General features: G+C 34.2%; 1 protein-coding gene across 16 annotated transcripts in view; it reads right to left on the reverse strand.

Annotated features, from left to right (window-relative positions):
- Window positions 1-19,348, reverse strand: part of LOC149418217 (uncharacterized) — a 598,424-nt gene that overhangs the window by 53,238 nt on the left and 525,838 nt on the right. The window contains exons 5-6 of one of the 16 annotated variants that reach the window (XM_089639754.1): window positions 4,622-4,777; window positions 1,757-2,016 (exon numbers count right to left, since the gene is read on the reverse strand). The exons of 10 other annotated variants lie outside the window; for them this stretch is intronic. In XM_089639754.1, the coding sequence (XP_089495880.1) occupies window positions 1,772-2,016; window positions 4,622-4,777 (401 nt within the window). In that variant the 3' untranslated portion in view covers window positions 1,757-1,771. Of the gene's footprint in view, window positions 1-1,756; window positions 2,017-4,621; window positions 4,778-8,544; window positions 8,799-10,693; window positions 10,930-12,109; window positions 12,337-13,821; window positions 13,995-19,348 lie in introns of those variants that run through there. 5 more of the 16 variants (XM_089639767.1, XM_089639769.1, XM_089639780.1 and 2 more) reach the window with 5 other exon arrangements.

Genomic DNA, 19,348 nt, shown 5'->3' on the forward strand with positions numbered 1-19,348 from the left:
TGCCGCGGAATTCTAGGAAGAAATTTGGTGTGTCGTGGGTGAGAAAAGGTTGCGGAGCACTGTTGTATAGGACCGTACAACCAAATTTACAGAAAGACGATATGCAAAATGTTTGAGTTAAACAGGATAATAACATGACATAATAATATACAATACTAACATAAAAATCAATAAGAAGAGCACAAGACAAAATAATAACTGTGGTCGCAATAGGCGAATCAAGAGTGGACTGTAAAATATTAATTGTGAACTTTGAAGTTGACACAATTATGGTTGGAGATGGTGAACATGGAGTAAGGAAGGAATCCGACTTACCCCTTTGATGTTCTTCAAAGATGATGATGGTATGATTTCACTCACAGGAGATTTTATTTCACGCACAAGCTTCCATAACATCCAGGTTGGAAACACACTGAGGGAACCGAATTTGTTCACTGCACAGGCCTTCTACCCTGAGTCGATATTAATAACAGCACTAAATAACAATAGATGTTCATCAAACAGGCTCCATCAATAAACTGGTTTGACCGTCACTTTTATTGTTGTAAAATGTCACACAAAGACGTGGGTATAGTCAGATAATGATAGGTACTTTTAGGTACATGGGATAGGAAATGCAAGGACAATGTTAAAGGAAGACTAATAGTTGCTTCAACAATAACCATATAATATAAAACTGTTAGTTTATGTTCATATATAATTCAGCATGTCAAATGTTAGTATCTCAATAGGTAAAATAATGTTAATCCGTAAAATATTTAATTTTGTTACCAATGCAGATATTTACAGACGAAATTTCAAAAATAAAAATTAACCAAAATTGTTTGGTCATAATTGTTTTTTTTTTTAACATTAAAAATGAAAATATAAGTGTTGGGCTTATTTTATATCAGCACTAGCTATACCCCAGCACGCGTTGCTGAGCTCAGTCTATCCCTGCATATAGAGAAAGAATAGCGCGTGTTGCGTTTACGTCCAAAAGATGGCGCTGTTTTAAACAAAACACGTTTTTACTTATCACATGTGACATCTATATAATATTGGTAAATAAAAACAAACGCGAAATATATATATATATATATATATATATATATATATATTTTATTTTTTTTAAATTACACACACCCACAAGGTTCCTGGGTTCAAGTCCTAGATGCGACCGTATCTTTTTCTGATTTTCTGTTTCAATAATTAAATGTTACAATTTCAGGTTTTACTCATTAAGTTATTCTAAAAAGAATCATATAATTATGTCAAAACATGGCGTGAAGGAAAGAGGTCAAATTATCAGTATTGTAAATCGTTAAAACTAATAAAAAGTTTTTTTTTTAATAATTAACCGTGTCCAGTAATTTTGGATATTAAACGCCTCTGCTTTGTAAGCATTTTTTGTTGTTTTTGTTTATGGCAGCGTGATTTTCACAATTCACAATTTGATATACTTTCCGTTTTCAGTTACGTAATATTTTGTTTATGGCAGTGTGATTTTAACAATTCACAATTTTTAATACTTTCCGTTTTCAGCTACGTAATATTTTGTCTATGGCAGTGTGATTTTAACAATTCACAATTTTGAATACTTTCCGTTTTCAGCTACGTAATATTTTGTCTATGGCAGTGTGATTTTAACGATTCACAATTTTGAATACTTTCCGTTTTCAGCTACGTAATATTTTGTCTATGGCAGTGTGATTTAAACAATTCACAATTTTGAATACTTTCCGTTTTCAGCTACGTAATATTTTGTCTATGGCAGTGTGGTTTTAACAATTCACAATTTGATATATTTGCCGTTTTCAGTGACGTAATATTTTGGAGGTTCGTGAGAATGACTTCCCCTGATTTCCATAACAGTGTCGTTCTGCATACGAATATAAGCGAGGCATTTGCGATTTGATCCGTTCTGGGAACATGCCCATTTTGTATCACCATTAATATAACTCGTTTTTGTAAGAGAATAAGTGTTCTGGAATAGCATCAATAGTTTCTTGCCTCTTCTGGATGGAATATACATCACTAGAAAAATAAAAACAATTAATAAGGTGAATGTTATTGAAATAATACAATTAGATAATAAATTAATATATAAGCTGTGATATCGTTGATTAGTATATGATCTCACCAATAGATGCCACTAGATGAGTATTTTAGGTTAGCTATAGATGGTGTTAGCTGTTGAGAATATGTATTTATTTGTTCTTTCTTCAATATAAACTCCCGCTAAATTTCCAAATCAGTTAACAGCAGGATAGGACAATAAATAGAGTGGCAGCCACAAGGTCGGGGTCTAGATTATTCCAACCGCCTGCTAGTTAAGATTTCAGAGCCCATTGTTAATCTATGACAATAAAAAGTCCTAAGTCTTTTTTTGAAGCCGGTGTTTTATTGGATAAGATAGATTGTGAGAAAGCCATGGAGATACAACGTAAGCTAAAAATGATAACAGTTTTCATCAGTATTTATTTCTCAAAACTTCATCCACCCATTGGGTCCGGGCAGTACGCGGTTTCGCATAATGCAAAAATGAATAAAATAATCTGGTTGGAAATAGTGCTTCGCGTCCGTCGCGTACATTACGAATACGGTAGTGTACGTCAGTTGCATACGTCGGTCGTGTACGTCGGTCACAAATGGATGAAAAGCTGTTGTAGTGCAGCGGTGACGAACGGTCAGACTCGCGCGAGTTGTTACGCACCGCTAGCTAGTACGACCTTTTGCCTGTTTCACATAAAACTTATTTGGATGTAAGGCCAAAATACCCAACCAAACTTAATAATTGTTTTTTTTTAATCAAAGGTTTACCAAACAATCGGATATGTAAGATTTTATTAATTATCGTTTTTAACCCTCGACCCGTCGCGTGGGGTCTTTAAAAGCCCAGGTTTTACAGAAATGCTAAATATGTACATTTTAATTGTTCCCATTTATTCCTTACTTTAAGTAGCTTCCTAAAAGAGACTATATTTGACGTGAGCGCACCGAAATTTAGTCTTCGCATGTGGGATGCGAGATACAGACGTGTGTTTCGGCGTGAGGCTCTGAGGGACCCCGCGCGACGACTGACGTAAGTAAAATTGCACTCGTGCTTTGTTTTTATTTCTTGTTAAAGTTTATTTTACAATTCTGTTTTAGATTATTTTTTTAAGAAGTTGGTGGTGAAAAGGATGAAGATGAGAATGTGGATAACCCTGACGAAATCAGTGAGCACGACACAGAGTCAGAGCAAGAATACGATGATGATCTTCCCAAGACGAGCTTCCAGAAATTATGAGGTTTTATAATAAAACCAAAGGGGGCGTTGATGTAGTGGACAAACTTTTGGTTCCTACTCTGTTGCGCGAGTTTGCCGAAGATGGCCACTGCGTCTGTCATTTACTTTTTTGGATGTTGGAGCACTCAATGCACATATAATAATGGACACGGCCGATCATATAAACATATTCAGCGTAAAATTTACTTGAAATCATTGGCATTTGCATTGTGTGCACCTCAATTGCAATCACGAGCAACTATTTTGACTTTGCCACGTGAATTCAAACAGTGCCATAAGACGGTTTACACCTCCCCTTCAATATCAGCCACCTGATGATAATAATTAGCTTGTACTAATGAGAAAGCGCTGTATTCACGGTCCAAGATAAACAGACAGAAAATTTAAATCTATTTGTCACTCAAAACTATATGCACTGACTGCGTTCTAAGAGAAAACTAAGACTAATTAGAGAAGGAAAAGTTTTTATGTTTTATCAATGTATTTTGTTGATTTCTTTTTTGTTGTAATAGTAAGTCTATATTGAACTGAAATAGTTATAAGTTTTATAGAAATTGTTAAGATTTGTTTAAAAAGTTTACTATTAAAATAAATACTATTCAAAATTATAAAAAATGTGCCTTCTTCATTTTTTTGGCTTTCATATTAAAAACAAATATCTAATTTCTAATTATTTATTTTATTTCAATGCAGCCCCTATCACCTGACTATAATCAGTTAAAATAAAATATAAAATATTTGCTATAACAACAATTTTATCATATTTATTTTTGGGGTCCTTAGGGACCCCGCGCGACTACTCGCTTTTAGAAAAAAGGCGCGACGGGTGGAGGGTTAATTAGTTCATTGAATAATTTAGCTTTTCATGATTTTAGAGGCAACTTTGGCATTTTTTGTAAGTTAAAAATTATAAAAAAAATGTATTAGCCAATTATTGATAATGAAATATGAAATTTAAACAAAATAAAATATCGTAAAAAAGGATTTTTGATAGTGTTTTGACGAGTAATTTTAGTGAAAGCGCATCTAAAAGCTTTTTAAAATAATTTTTATTTTATATTTCATTATATGTATCTACATGGTAGTTAGGGTAAAATTATTATTTTTTATAATTATAATTGACTCACAAATAATTCCCAAAGTTGCCTCTAGAATCAAGAAAATCGAATTCTTTAATGGACGGTATTTTCCTCTTAAAAACGCACACGCATTAACCGATCAATTGGATTATTGCATAAAAAATAAAAGTGTCATTTAGGTCTTCTTATAATTTAATATAATCTCCAGCGTCAGTGATGTGGTATAAAGGAGGGTGATGGGTGTGTTTTCCGTAGACTCCCATAACATTACCGTTGAGTAATCGGACATAAGCAACGCAATGATGTTTAGAACTGCCCATGGAGCAGTGCCATCTCTCTCCCCCCTTTGTATTCCTTCTACCAAAACAGTAGGTATATTGGTACAGCATCAACAGTTTCTTGCCAAATTTAGAAGGGATATACACCGCTGAAATAGAAAAAATGGTTAAAATATAATATAGCTCACGATGAAAATAAATCATTGCATAAAGGAAGCTTGCGCTCTTGATTAATAATTAGTTAATTTATTAAAAATCTCTACAAATTATTCGTATTATTGTTAAAAACGGGATTTTATGCTATTACCGAATGAAGTAATAGATGTCCGAACAAGAGTACATAAAAATCTTTCATTTTTTGTTCATTTTTGCATTTCGTCATAATATATTATTAAGACAAACGCAAATTAAATCAGCATTACTGATTTTTGCCCTTGTGATAGGGGGGAGGGGGCATGCGATAGATATTAATATTGGACAATTTTTATAACGCCGTTCAGCAAATAATATCACTTCACACATTGACATAAATACATAGACGCGTTATGTTCATAGAAATCTAAAAATAAATACGGCAAGTTCCTGTTTCCAGATTGAAATCGAATAACGAAACGCACGAGAAAAGAATAGACACAACGAATTTGTTGGAATGAATGAAATGGCTAAAAATAACATCATACATAGCAAATGAACGGAACGCATTAGAAAGAGATAGCCACTCAAATAATATGTGTACGGGTGAAACGGCTATATTATTAAGTACGCCCCTCGTTTCTCTTGCCTCCTCGCGACACCAGTTGCGAGCTTAAAGCGACCCACTGACGGACGAGCATGCCCGCGACAAGCATAACGTCACAGGCAAGCGACGAGCATTTTTGAATCAAAGTCATGTTCAGACTGCTCGCCGCGCACATGCTCGCCAGTTATTGGGCCGCTTTTACCCTCAGCCTTGATGAACAAACGAGCGAGCAGAGCAGTAGAAATACGACCTACTGTCACTAGATTGTCATTCATACTCTTATGTATTTCTGCGTTCGCTGTCTCACTTTATTTTATTCGAAAAGCATTTGTGAATAATTGTATTTATTGAAATAATGTAATAAGTGATTTTTGAGTACATGCGAAAGGAAAGAAACTTTGATTATTTTGATAAAAAAATATCGGCTTAAAAGCTGTCAATTATAAAATAAATATTATGGTTAGAAAATAATTGTTGTTGTTGTCATTAAAAAAATGGGCAAACGATTTTTTTAAATTTGAGCTGACAGTGCATCTCGAATTTCTCCGTGTTAATTATTCTCCCACAGCCTTCCAATGAGTTAAGTTCATCTTTCGGAAGTTTAATAACAAGTTGGAAACGCGAGACTTTACCAAATCACAATAATTAGGATACCGAATACAACATCAAATGCTTGACGGGTGACTCTCACTTGTGGAAAAAACATAAAGATAGGGATAACAAACGCAATTTCATGAATTCGTAAAGTTGGTCGATTTTTTGCACTCTTTAGTCCAAATTGACAAAAAACGATGACACTACTCTACATAATACAAAAAAAGGGATAATAAATACAAACGCAAGGCGAAAAAGGGTAAACAAATAAAATTCTTTCAGCAAACCAGGCATATTTTTTTATTATTTCAATAATCTACAGTTATTATGAACATGATTTTTTCATAATTTGAACTGATCACTAGAAATTATATTTTTAATGACTTATTTGATTCTCAAATATTCTCCAAGATCAGTAACATGGTATTGTGGTGGGGGATGATTATGAACTCCGTGAATTCCCAAAACATTACCGTTCATCATTTTTACAAAGGCAAGGCAATTGTATTTGCGGCCACGGCCCGATGAACAACTCCATTTCACAACACCGTTAACATTTGTTCTTGCAATACCATAGGTATACTTGTTCAGCATCAATAACTTGTTACCACTTCTGGATGGAATATACGTACCTACAAGTGAACAAAACTTTAATGTGAGACATGATCATGTTTACAAAAAAAATATTATGTATTCCGTTTCACATATCCGTAGTGTAGTGTAAGTTGAAAATATATGGAACAAATTAAAAAATAACTTATTTTTTAAAACATTTTAGATCAAAAAAGTACTCAATAAAATTTTAATTTTTTTAAATGATTATCAGGTGCTACAACCCTGGGAAATTATAAGTCATTTTTTACGTGCGACCATTAGGTACAAGTAAAGAGATGATTCGACAGATCGCGGGCGCTGAAAGCGCATGCGCTAAAGTAGACTAGCTTCCGACTTTTGACGTGCGGCGACGGGTCGCAAAGGGCGAGTGACGAAAAAAACTGCTAAACATTTTTAAACCAAGTGGAACTAGTCGCATGTAATATTAATCGACTGTGAAAACGGGACGGCAGGGCGGCGAGTCGCTACAATACGACGCGACGAAGCGACTAATCGCACGGTAAAAATCAACCATGTTAACAGTTATTTCGGCAGCGACAAAAATCGACGGTGAAAACGGTCAGTTGCAGGTGGTAACTCACCATAATTTTTGAACAAAACTAGTCGCATCCGATATTAATCGACTGTGAAAATGGAGTGACCGTGCGGCGATACTACGGGGTAACTAGGCATACGGCAAAAATCGATAGTGTAAATCCCGCATTAAAGTCGTGGAGGCTTTTAGAAAACGCCTCAACTCATGCTGGTATATCAGTATATACCTCCAGTTCCTCATACCCAAGGATGCAGTGTTCACATTCAGATTATGAATCGACTCCTTCGTCTTGTTCGAGTACAGGCATCCCAACGCTACAACGTCTTGTTCGAGTATAGGCATCCCAACATTCTCAACGCTCCAACGTCTTGTTCGAATATAGGCATCCAAACGCGCCAACGTCTTGTTCGAGCATAGGTATCCCAACACTCCAACGTCTTGTTCTCTCTATGTTCATCTCCTTCCTTTTTCTGCTACCTTCAGCCTCACAACATACCCCAATTGGAGATGACTTAGTTTCACTGGCTCCAGACGGTTGGGAGCATTTCGGACTCTCGTGCGATATACACATAAAAAAATTAAACAAAAGAAAACGAAATCTATAAAATGCTTTAATGGTTCCTTTACAAACAGATATACTATTTTTTATTTTATTTATTCTACCTAAATATATAAGGCTGAAATATAAAGTTAGTTGAAAGGGGTACTTTTTACATCATTGAATAGAGAATTAATCTCATCTTTAAGTTTGGTAGACCTAAGAATAAGATTCATAATGTCTAGCAAGTTATAGAACTACAAACACAATTACTGAAAAAAATATTTTTTCATCTTGGTCCTTTTAAAATGAATACTTCATTTTATTTTTTTTTAAATATCACATTGTTACCCCACATGTTTACTACATTATATTATAGAAATTGGTTGGAATAAGCTTAGTAGGTAAGCATTATTTTATAGAAACATGTATGTAACATATGTTGATCTCTCAATTTAGTGTAATTTATATAATTTTGTAAAATCATTAACCTCAACACAGGCTTGTCCTGAGGAGATTAAATATTTTAATGCCAACAATTATACAAAGTAAAGAAACAATAAAATAATGCCATTTTATCAAAAAATCTAGTCAATTTATTATTCGTATTCCTGTTAAAAACGGGGCTGCAGAACTTTAACGGATGAATTGACAGATTTCCTAACAAACTATCAGTAAAACACGAATTATATTATCAGAACACGAGTTCATAAAAATGCTAATATTGTCACACTTAATCATTATATTTATCGGGAAAATCGCAGATATATGAAAACGTGTTCCGATATATTTTGAATAGACTAATTTTTTACTAGTAAATGGCTTGCCATCACGTTTTTAACAGGATTTTAATGAATCAGGCATACATATTTTTCAAGTTATAGTAATGTTAATGATAAAAAGTAGACATTCAATATTTAAAGTATTTCCCAGTCTGGGCAATGTGGTATCTTCTCGGCTCGTGTATGTGGGGGCCATTTACTTGAAAAATAATGTTGTTTTGAACCCTAACGAAGGCTTTACATTTCATGCTTGCTCGTCGAACGGAACACATCCACCTTTCACGACCCTTTGAAGAATAGTTCAGGCAGTAGGTGTACTGGTCTAGCAGCAATAATCTCCTTCCTTTGGTGGATTCTACGTACACAGCTGAAAAACAAATTACATTCGTATAATTATTATGTAAGCATTGATTCGGTGCAAAAATCCAAGGAAAACTGTTTACTTCCCAAATACAGGGTGTCCATGACTAAAGTGCGTTAGGATGGGGATCTTCTGTATCACACTGAAAGTCCTCATAAGAACGCCTTCCATTGAAATTTTCAATAGTTTTGATGTACCAAATGTACAATATATATGCTAAAAATATACTATTCAAACTATTAAAAATACTGAATCCTCTACATCAAACTAGATCAAATCACAATGATATTAAAAAAATATTCCAAGTCATAAAACCACATCCGGAAAAAGAAACTGCATTTATTTTGCAACAAAACTCCACAACATCCTTCCCCCAGATATAATAATGATAATAAGTGTTTTATTATCTTTTTTTTGTGTAACAAATAGATATAATGATATCCTCACTGGGATCTCCCGTGCTTAGGATTTCATTTACATATTATGTATAATTTAATTATAAGAAAATTAATATTACATAATAATAAGCGAATAGCACATTTTAATGATTACAAATCAAGAATAAAAATCTGGCTGAAAGAGAATAATTAAAAAAAACTATGAAAAAAATACTAAACATGATTTAGAAAACAAATAAAATAGAAATGAATAACTTTAGACAGCCTCAGCACAGATCACCTTAGTGATGAGTACTACGAAATACAATTCACAATACATTTATTCACTATCATATTTTGTATGTACAATGCTTAAATAGTCTCACATAAATTAAAAAAAACGTCGGGAGGAGATTCTACAGTTCTAGATATTACAAGTAAAATAGATAAATAACGTTTTAAGGTAGTTTTTATGTAAAAAAGTTGAATTTTGTTGTATGGTAAAATAAACATTGGAATTTCGAAAAAAGTTATTTATCTTTTTTACTTCCACCATCTTGTAAAATCACCTCCCGAAGTTAGCGCACTTTACCCTTGGACATCCTGTATAATTGATATGTCATTGGATATCTTAAGAGCAGGTAAGAGCGCAGATAGTCCCAATAAACTTTAAGTAAAATAACAATGTTTTATCAGGATGTCCGGACACTTGTTCATAAATGTTCAAACATTTTTGCATTTCGTCATGATATAGTTTTAAGACCAACGCAGGTGGATGAACACGTGTTCCGATATTATTACGAATTTACTAACAATTTAACAGAAAGCGGCTTGTAATCCTGTTTTTAACGGGATGATTAGTAATTTCAAGATTTTTTCAAATGTTTTTAATACTATTCAAAGTAATACATTCCCTCAAGACACCGCATTCTGATTTGTACGCTTACGAATACGAATGTACAGAATTATAACATAATTCCCTTGGAAACTTACTTACTTAAGTTCTTGAGCTCTTAAGGCCTCGTAGTAGGCATTCAAAGATGGTTTGAAAGGGAGATATGCAAATACAAATGTTAGAGGGAGCGCGCTTATATTAAAAAACGATAATAATTAAGCATAGATGGTGAAAATTTAAATTTATATTTTAAACATTGTTTAATTTTTTTTAAAGTGAGATGCAAGTCAACAAATAAATTATAACTACTTATGTACAATAACATGTCAATTACTTCCTTGAATTATCTACCTACTTCAAACCGATTTAATTATTTGATAAATCTCTTTAAATCTAAATACACTAAAATTGAGAACAAAATTAGTAAAGAAAAACAAAAATAATCTCCAGAGACAGGAAGAACCTATTAATGTCGAGAATGGCAAACATAAACCTCAGCAAAAGATAGTTTTCATAAAACAATCGAGAAAAGCGATGATGATTTTCAGCAATCCAAAAAAATGGAATGTAAAGCGTTGAGAAAAACGATCATAAACATCAGCAATAGATGATTTGTCGAAAATAGCGGATCAATCGAACCAACTTCAGCAGTAAGGTTGGTAAATCAATTTTGGCGGGTGTGAATGTACTTCATTAACAAGAACAATAACCGCGCTATTTTCCAAGTGCACATAGGAGCGACATCTGAATCCAGGGGAGGAACAAATCCATCTCTGCCTCTTGTTCTTCATTGTAGACTGGTAGCTGTACGTGTAGCCTCGGACCAGCAGGAGTTTCTTTCCGCTAATAGATGGAACGAACACGGCTGAAAATAAATACATCAAAAAGTTAATCGAGTGTTACCTCTCTTTTACGTGCATGCGTAGTTTATGAGAATTAGGGAAAAGCTAAAACGGAACTATCAGCGTACGCCATAGAATGAAAGAGAAAACATGAGAGAGATGACAGAAGGATTATAAATTATATGACCGATTGCCCAATGTCTCTTCCAAGTTAAAACAACACAAAATAAGTATCGGCGACAAACATTCCTTTTCGTTATCAAATTTGATAAAAAAAGCTTACGTAATACCACCTAACCTAACCTCATATTTACATACCACCTAACCTAATCATATATTTTTATTTTAGATAACTACTGCGAATAAAACAATACAAGTAGAACACATCCCTGCCAATCTTTTTTATTTGGTTTATGTAAATTCCACAGAAGAGTCATCATAACTGCTCCCAACCACCTGGAGCCAGTGAGACTATGGCATCCCCAATTGGGGTATGTTGTGAGGCTGAAAGTAGTGGAGAGGGGAAGGAAATAGAGAGGAGGAAGGTGGGGAAACCTGGCTATTCATAACCGGTCACAAAAGATGGCTAAAGCCATTTCAAGCAAAGATTAAATTCTGAATGATATTCTTACACCAGGGCGATACCGAGAGTATCTTCCACTCTGGAACGTGCTGCAAATAAAAAAAATGTTATTTTTATTGTGTCAATTATAAAACTACACAAATAAATTAAATTAAATTTACTCGCGCACGCTGGGATTTGAACCCGCGACTTCCGAATTGCTAGTGGAGAGCCTTACTCCTCTCCCGTGGAGGCCGTCAAGATTCTGACCTAACAATTTATCTACTGCAAAAAGATAAGAAAATATCGAATTTTCTACTCACGAACCGGTTTATTCTAGTTGGTTTAATTGCGTAATTAATTTAATGCTACGTATACATTTGCAAACCGACAAGCGAGCCGAGCCACGAATTAAGGTAAAACAACGAAGCAATCGCATTGGCGTGAAATGCTTAATTTCTTTCCAATAATTAGTGCCAAGATCGCGCTTCGGTTCGTTCGTGTATACGCAGCATAATGATCGGAATGTGACAGGCATAGAAATAATTCACGACTTGAGTATTATGAGGTTTTATTCATTAGGGAGCGTCCAACAATTTTCATGAAAGTATAAAAGTTATAGTTTATTTAAAGAAATATGTATATATCACTTAAGTTAGTTGGTAAATCAATTTTGGCGGGTGTGTATGTACTTCGTTAACAAGAACAATGACCTCGCTGTTTTCCAAGTGCACGTAGGAGCGACATGTGAGTTTAGTGGTGGAACAAATCCATCTTTCCCTCTTGTTCTTCATTGTAGACTGGTAGCTGTACGTGTAGCCTCGGAACAGCAGGAGTCTCTTTCCGCTAGATGATGGAACGAACACGGCTGAAAATAAATACATTAATAAGTTCATCGTGTGAAGCGGGTAGTTGTATATTATACATCTGACTATGGTTCTTCCGCGGCGAGATGTCGGTGTAAGATCCTTTTAAATGCATGCGTGTTTTATGAGAATGAGGGAACTATCAACGTATGCCATACAATTAAAGAAAAACACGAGAGAGATGACAGAAAGATTATAAATTATTTATCCGACTGTCCAATGTCTATGTACCAAAATTAGTATCGGCGACAAACATTCCTTATTGTCGTTATCAAAACATGGTATTACAATCAAGTAAGCCAAGGGAGAGTGTGCATATCTTATTAAAATGGTACGATTATAATAGCAATCAACTAACCCAAAATTAAAATCGTCAAAATCGTGTTATTTTTATTTTCGATTAAGCTACTGCGAATAAAGCCCTACAAGAAGAACACATCCCGGCCAATATTTTAATTTATTGAAATCATATGACTTCCGCACGAAGTCCCGACAGCTCCCAACCATCAGGAGCCAGTGAGACCATGGCATCCCCAATTGGGGTTTGTTGTGATGCTGAAGGCAGTGGGAAGGGGGAGTACCTGGCTATTCAGATCTGGACACCAAACAGGGCTAAAGCCATTTCAAGCAACGTTTTAATTCTGAATGGTGGTCTTACATCAGGTCGATACCGAGAGTATCTTCCAACCTGGAACTATATATTATTTACTCTATAAATTATTTTATTGAATAAATTGTGAAAGAGCACAAATAAATTAAATTAAATTTACTTGCGCACGTCGGGATTTGATTTGGGATGTGACCTCCGGATTGCTAGTAGAGAGCCTTACTCCTCTCCCATGGATGCCGTCATGTTCGCTAAACGCCGCTCGCGGTAGACTATGTGCCCTAGATGCTGATATTGTTTCTTCTACTACTTTCAGAAGTTGTTTTGGGTTGTACAGAATGCTGATTATATATTTGCGGTTGCTTCGTTCCTTTCCAATAGTTCGTGTCTGGGTTCGCGTTTCGATTCGTACCTGCATACGAGCACAAGGATCGGAAAGCGAAAGATTTACGACTTCGGAAATTTCTTTAATAGTATTTTATTCAAGGAGCGCCCAACAACTATTACATGATATTTTGTATACAATAGCTTCCATGAACCAAAAAAGTAAAAATCGAAATTTATTGTTTGTTTTAAATGAGATTTAGATATCACTATGAATAAATGTTAAAACATAAACTTTTCTAAAAAAGCATAATTTAATAATTTTTAATACTTTCATGCAGCTTTATAAAAGAGGTCATAAACCTTAGCAATACACAAATTTGAGTTTAACCCTTTAAATACCAGAGTTCCTCCTTGAGGAACATGTTAAAAAATTAAAATCTCTTGATTTTGTTAAACAAATCGCCCCGTATTTTGCGTATATTCCTCAAGCGCGTCTTTTTTTCATACTAGGTTTCTTTTTTTTGCGTTTCAAATTTGGCGGGTGTGAATGTACTTCATTAACAAGAACAATGACATCGCTTTCCAGGTGCACATAGGAGCGACATCTGAGTGTAGTGGAGGAACAAATCCATCTCTGCCTGTTATTCTTCATTGTAGACTGGTAGTTGTACGTGTAGCGTCGGAATAGCAAGAGTTTCTTTCCGCCAAGAGATGGAATGAACACGGCTGAAAATAAATACAGCAATATATTAGTGTGTGTCATGTGAAGCGTTAGTGTAATATATCTGACTATGATCCTTCCACGGAGAGCTCTAATTGTAACCTCTATTTTAAATGTATGCTTTTTTTTATTTTTTATTTATTTATTTATTAGATACAAATAATTACACACATATTAAGGAAGCTTTGGCTGTCCAACTAGGAAATTTTCCCGTTTTAGGACAGCCAAATTGCCTGGTTTAGTTAACATTTGTACACGCTGCTGTTATGAATTATATTTCCATACTTTAAATTAATAGTTACGCTAGTAATATAGTCTATATACATATATATTTATCAAAGTAATCAAAATAAAAACTTTTTCAGACATATTTGTACACCCGAATATTAGTTTTTTTTATGAAAACACCTAATAAATTTTATCAAGGTACATGTAATAATATGCAATTAAGGAACACTGTATCAGGGTACATGATAAAATATTGGATTAATTCAATTTATAGTTACAATATAAGAAAAATATTAGGTGGGTTTCTTCATTTGATCGCTGTAACTGTGCTGTGTATTAATTTACATAATCAAGGCTTGGTTTAAGAGAGTGGTTTATGAGGGAAAGTCTAAAGTGGAACTATCAGCATCGTATGCCATAGAATAAATGATAACACAGGAGAGAGTTAAAACATAAGGATTATAAATTATGTGTACGATTGTCCAATGTTTCTTTTCATAAGTCTATATACAAAGTAAGTATCGACGACAAATGTTCCTTATTTTCTGATCAAATCGTTATCAAAGTCTAGTATTACAATCAGCTAAGCCAATAGAGAGTGTATACGGGTATATATGAATAAATGTTTCTTTGTTTGTGCCCAAAATGTAAATGTCTGTTCTTATTAGTGCCGGGAGTGATTAGAAACTAGTATGAATTTGTAGAAGAAGTCGGGAACCCCCGAGAAAGACTTAACGCATTATCTTTGCATCGGAGTGAGATACGGGGTCGAAATAAAGTGGACATAATGCAATTTTTTAACAGTACCGAGGTGAATAGTAGAAAAGATGGGGACGCCTGAGGATGGCATAAATGAAATTAATATTTGTGCTAAAATGTGACGTAGGCGATATAATAATAATATATTTATTTAATAAATTTGCGACTATAAACACATAAATAGATATGATACATAACAATTAGATAAAGTTGAGGATTCTTATAACTTGCCTCACTAGGCTAGCGGCTAGCCTGTATTGTGGCAGTCATTTTAATAGTTAGTTTAAATACTTGTGAGTATACCGATACTTATATTATAATCTAATTATTATTACAATCTTAACATCATGTCAATTAAACAACTATATTCTAAAACTATACTCATTTACATTCATAAGCACAAAACACAAGAAATAACAACAAACACGTACAATAGAAACACTAGATCTCATGATCAAAAACTTATCCAACATATAATTACTAATACAACTTTTGGGCAAAAAAGCTTCTTATATCATAGTATTAAAGTCTACAACAAAATACCACTCACACTCAAAAACCTCAACACTTTAACATTTAAATCTGAAATAAAAAGCTGGATACTTAACATAGGAAGATCTGAAATAGAAAATTTACTGAAATCAAACACAGACTAAAACAGAATCAACTGAACTATACCAAAAAACATTTCATATATATAACTATACCAAAAAACACTTCATATATATATATATCAAAAAACATCTTACTTATTTTAAAATTATTAAAAAAAAATATATATATATATATATTGCATGATATTTGTTCATAATTAAATTTATTTGTAACTTTGATGTAATATCAATTTTCTTATAATTAAATTATACATAATATGTAAATGAAATCCTCAGCACGGGAGATCCCAGTGAGGATATCATTATATCTATTTGTTACACAAAAAAAAGATAATAAAACACTTATTATTATTATTATTAATATAAACACTCAATATTTTTGTTGCATCCATACTTTCGAATTTGGAATCCTGGACACCGAGGACACTGGTAAAGGCTCTATTATTACTTTTTATCCAAATTATATTATATAGTATCACATTTTTTTAAGTTATCTGGAAGAGTGAACGAAGAAAGAGTGCAAGGATAATGTATGCCTCGGAAGTGAATGGTTTAAGATGTCGAGGACGCCCAAGGAAGACATGGAAGATCGTTCCAAATTAAAAATAAATAAAAAAAGTTAAAAACAAATATTTATTACAATACAATAATATTATTTCGACCTCAAAAATGCACCCAGCCACACCAGAATTCACGACCTCAAAACTTTACCACAAACCAATCATAATTCCCCGAGCGACGCCGGATACACGTCAGCTAGTATTTTATTAAAAAATACTTTGGTAAAACGACCTAACCCAACCTCAAAAATGTTAAAATCACTTTTTTGTAAAATTACAAACATTTCCGGGTTACGAATAACCTAAAAATATTTGAAAAATCTCCTACTACCACCACAGTAAGCGGAAAATGTTGCTTGTGTCGTGATGGAGGACTTAGCTGGCCAAGGAATTGAACTAATTTAAGGATCGGAATGTGAAAGGTATAGAAATAATTCAGATCTTGGGTATTTTTTAACAATATTTTGAGGTTTTATTCATTATTAACCCTAGAAAGATAACCTACGCCTCAGAGGCGCCCGCGACGGTAAGAAAACGCTGTCGCTTTCTAATGAGCTCGCGCATCTAGCTGTCCTTTTTCATTAGCTCAGTCGTCGGTGCACAGCGTCGCGGGACGGTCGTTTTTACGCGGTAAGTACCATATTTTTCAAGTTATGACCAGGAAATGCGCTCCAAAGGCGTATGGTTATCTTTTGCGTGACTTTTAGTAAAAGTATAAATTTGTTTATACTTACATTACATGTTTATTATAGGTATTTTATTGTTTGTTTTAGCATGTTTTTTTTAACCTTCATAATGACGAGCCGAAGAATTATATCTGATGATCAAATATTGAGATTTTTAACTGAAGAAGAAGAGAACGAGCATGATGGACATCAGGAGAGTGGCAGTGAAACAGAAGATCATGTGAGTGAAGATGAAATGCAGAGTGACTATGAAGATGAGTTCATCGATGATGAGGTGCCAGAAGAATTGAATGATACACAAAATGAAGACATTATAACTCCACCAGTATCTTCAGAGCCTGGAAGTTTGGAAACATCACGTCGTGACCGCCGTATAATTGTTCCTGATCGCCGTGTGCTAAGGGGTAAAAACCAACATTGCTGGTCAACAATAAAAGGACAAAGTCGTGGTAGGATATCTGCCATAAATATAATTCGCACAAACAGAGGTCCAACGCGTATGTGTCGCAATGTGTATGACCCAGTATTATGTTTTACTTTGTTTGTTACCGACGAAATAGTGGGTGAGATCGTCCGTTGGACGAATATTGAGATCTCTGTAAAACGTCGAGAAAACATGACCAAAGCCACTTTCAAAGATACGTCTATGACAGAAGTCCGAGCTTTGTTTGGGATACTGACCTTGAGTGCGACGATGAAAGACAATCACTTGTCTACCGATGAGCTGTTCAATATTAGTTTTTCAGGAACACGTTACGTGGCAGTGATGAGTAGAGATCGTTTCGATTTCTTGATTAGATGTCTGAGATTTGATGACAAATCTATACGGCCCTCCTTACGTCATGAAGATCCACTTGTTCCCATTAGAAAACTGTGGGAATTATTTATAACTCAGTGTAAACTGAATTATACACCGGGTGAGCACGTCACAATTGATGAGCAATTATTGGGGTTTCGAGGACGGTGCCCATTCCGCATGTACATCCCCAATAAACCCAGCAAATACGGGATAAAAATCCCTATGATGTGTGATAGCGGAACAAAGTACATGCTAAATGCAATGCCGTATATTGGAAGAGCCACAAACACTAATGGTTTGCCACAAGGTGAATATTATGTAAAGGAGTTGTCTCGGCCCTTGCATGGCACAAACCGGAATATTACGTGTGACAATTGGTTCACTTCGGTTCCTCTCGCGAAATCCCTTCTTCACGAGCCGTACAAACTAACCCTCGTTGGAACCATACGATCCAATAAACGGGAGATCCCCGAAGACTTGAAAAATACACGGTCTCGATCCGTAGGCACGTCAATGTTCTGCTATGATGGATGTTTGACCCTAGTCTCGTACAAGCCGAAGCCCTCTAAGATGGTTTACCTGATATCATCGTGTGATGAAGAAGGTGTCATCAACGCCACAACCGGTAAGCCTGATATTATAATGTATTATAATCAGACTAAAGGCGGGGTGGACACGTTCGATCAAATGTGTTCCTCAATGTCATGTTCAAGAAAAACCAATAGGTGGCCAATGGCTATGCTTTATGGCATACTGAACATGGCATTCGTCAATTCTTATGTCATATACTGTCACAACGTTCTAGCGAAACATGAAAAGCCTCTAAATAGAAGGGAATATATGAAAAAGTTAAGCACTCAGTTATCTGAACCGTGGATGACGGAAAGACTCGAAGCTCCTACTTTGCTCAAGCGTGTGCGAGAAAATATCACCAATATTCTTCCGAATCCAGATGAGCAGAGCTCTAGTGATAATGAAGAAGAACCTCCAGCCAAGAAAAGACGGTATTGCAGCTTTTGCTTAAGTAAAAAAAAAAGAATGTCAATGATGACTTGCGCCAAATGCAAAAAAACAGTTTGCGGCGAACACAAAAAAGATGTTTGCTTTGAATGCGTCTAAACCAAATTTTTAGCAAAATAATTATAGTTTTGACTGATTATTTTATAGTTTATTAGTAAATTAAAATAATTTAATTAGTTTTATATAAAAAAAATATAAATTTGTGATAATATTTTCCTGTAAACAGAATACGGTTAATTTTATTGTTTTTTTCAAGAGGTTTTTTTAATTTAAGTTTAATGTTTAAAATAAATAAATAATTTCAGTAAAAAAGTTTTTTATTATTAGTTCATTAACCACACATTAAAATAATTCCGCTAAAGAAATACATTACCTAGGTATTTAATTTAAAAAAATGATAAATATATTATGCGCCTCTGCAGCGTATGGTTATCTTTTATGTACTACAAAATATGGTTATCTTTCTAGGGTTAAAGAGCATCCAACAACTACTACATTATATTTTGTATATATCTACCTTTCATGCACCAAAAAAAGTCCGTATAAGTTTATTGCTTTGTTTAAAAAGAGATCAAGGTATCACTGTGAATCAAAATAAATATACTATCTTATCTAAAAATGCATGATTAATTCAATTTTATTGCTTTTATGAAACGTTTTTTTCTACCTACAAAAGACATTTATTGATTAAAT

Source organism: Hesperophylax consimilis, chromosome 14 (genome assembly GCF_061612785.1).
Source record: "Hesperophylax consimilis isolate HC1 chromosome 14, BYU_Hcon_1.0, whole genome shotgun sequence".
Classification (NCBI taxonomy): Eukaryota; Metazoa; Arthropoda; class Insecta; order Trichoptera; family Limnephilidae; genus Hesperophylax; species Hesperophylax consimilis.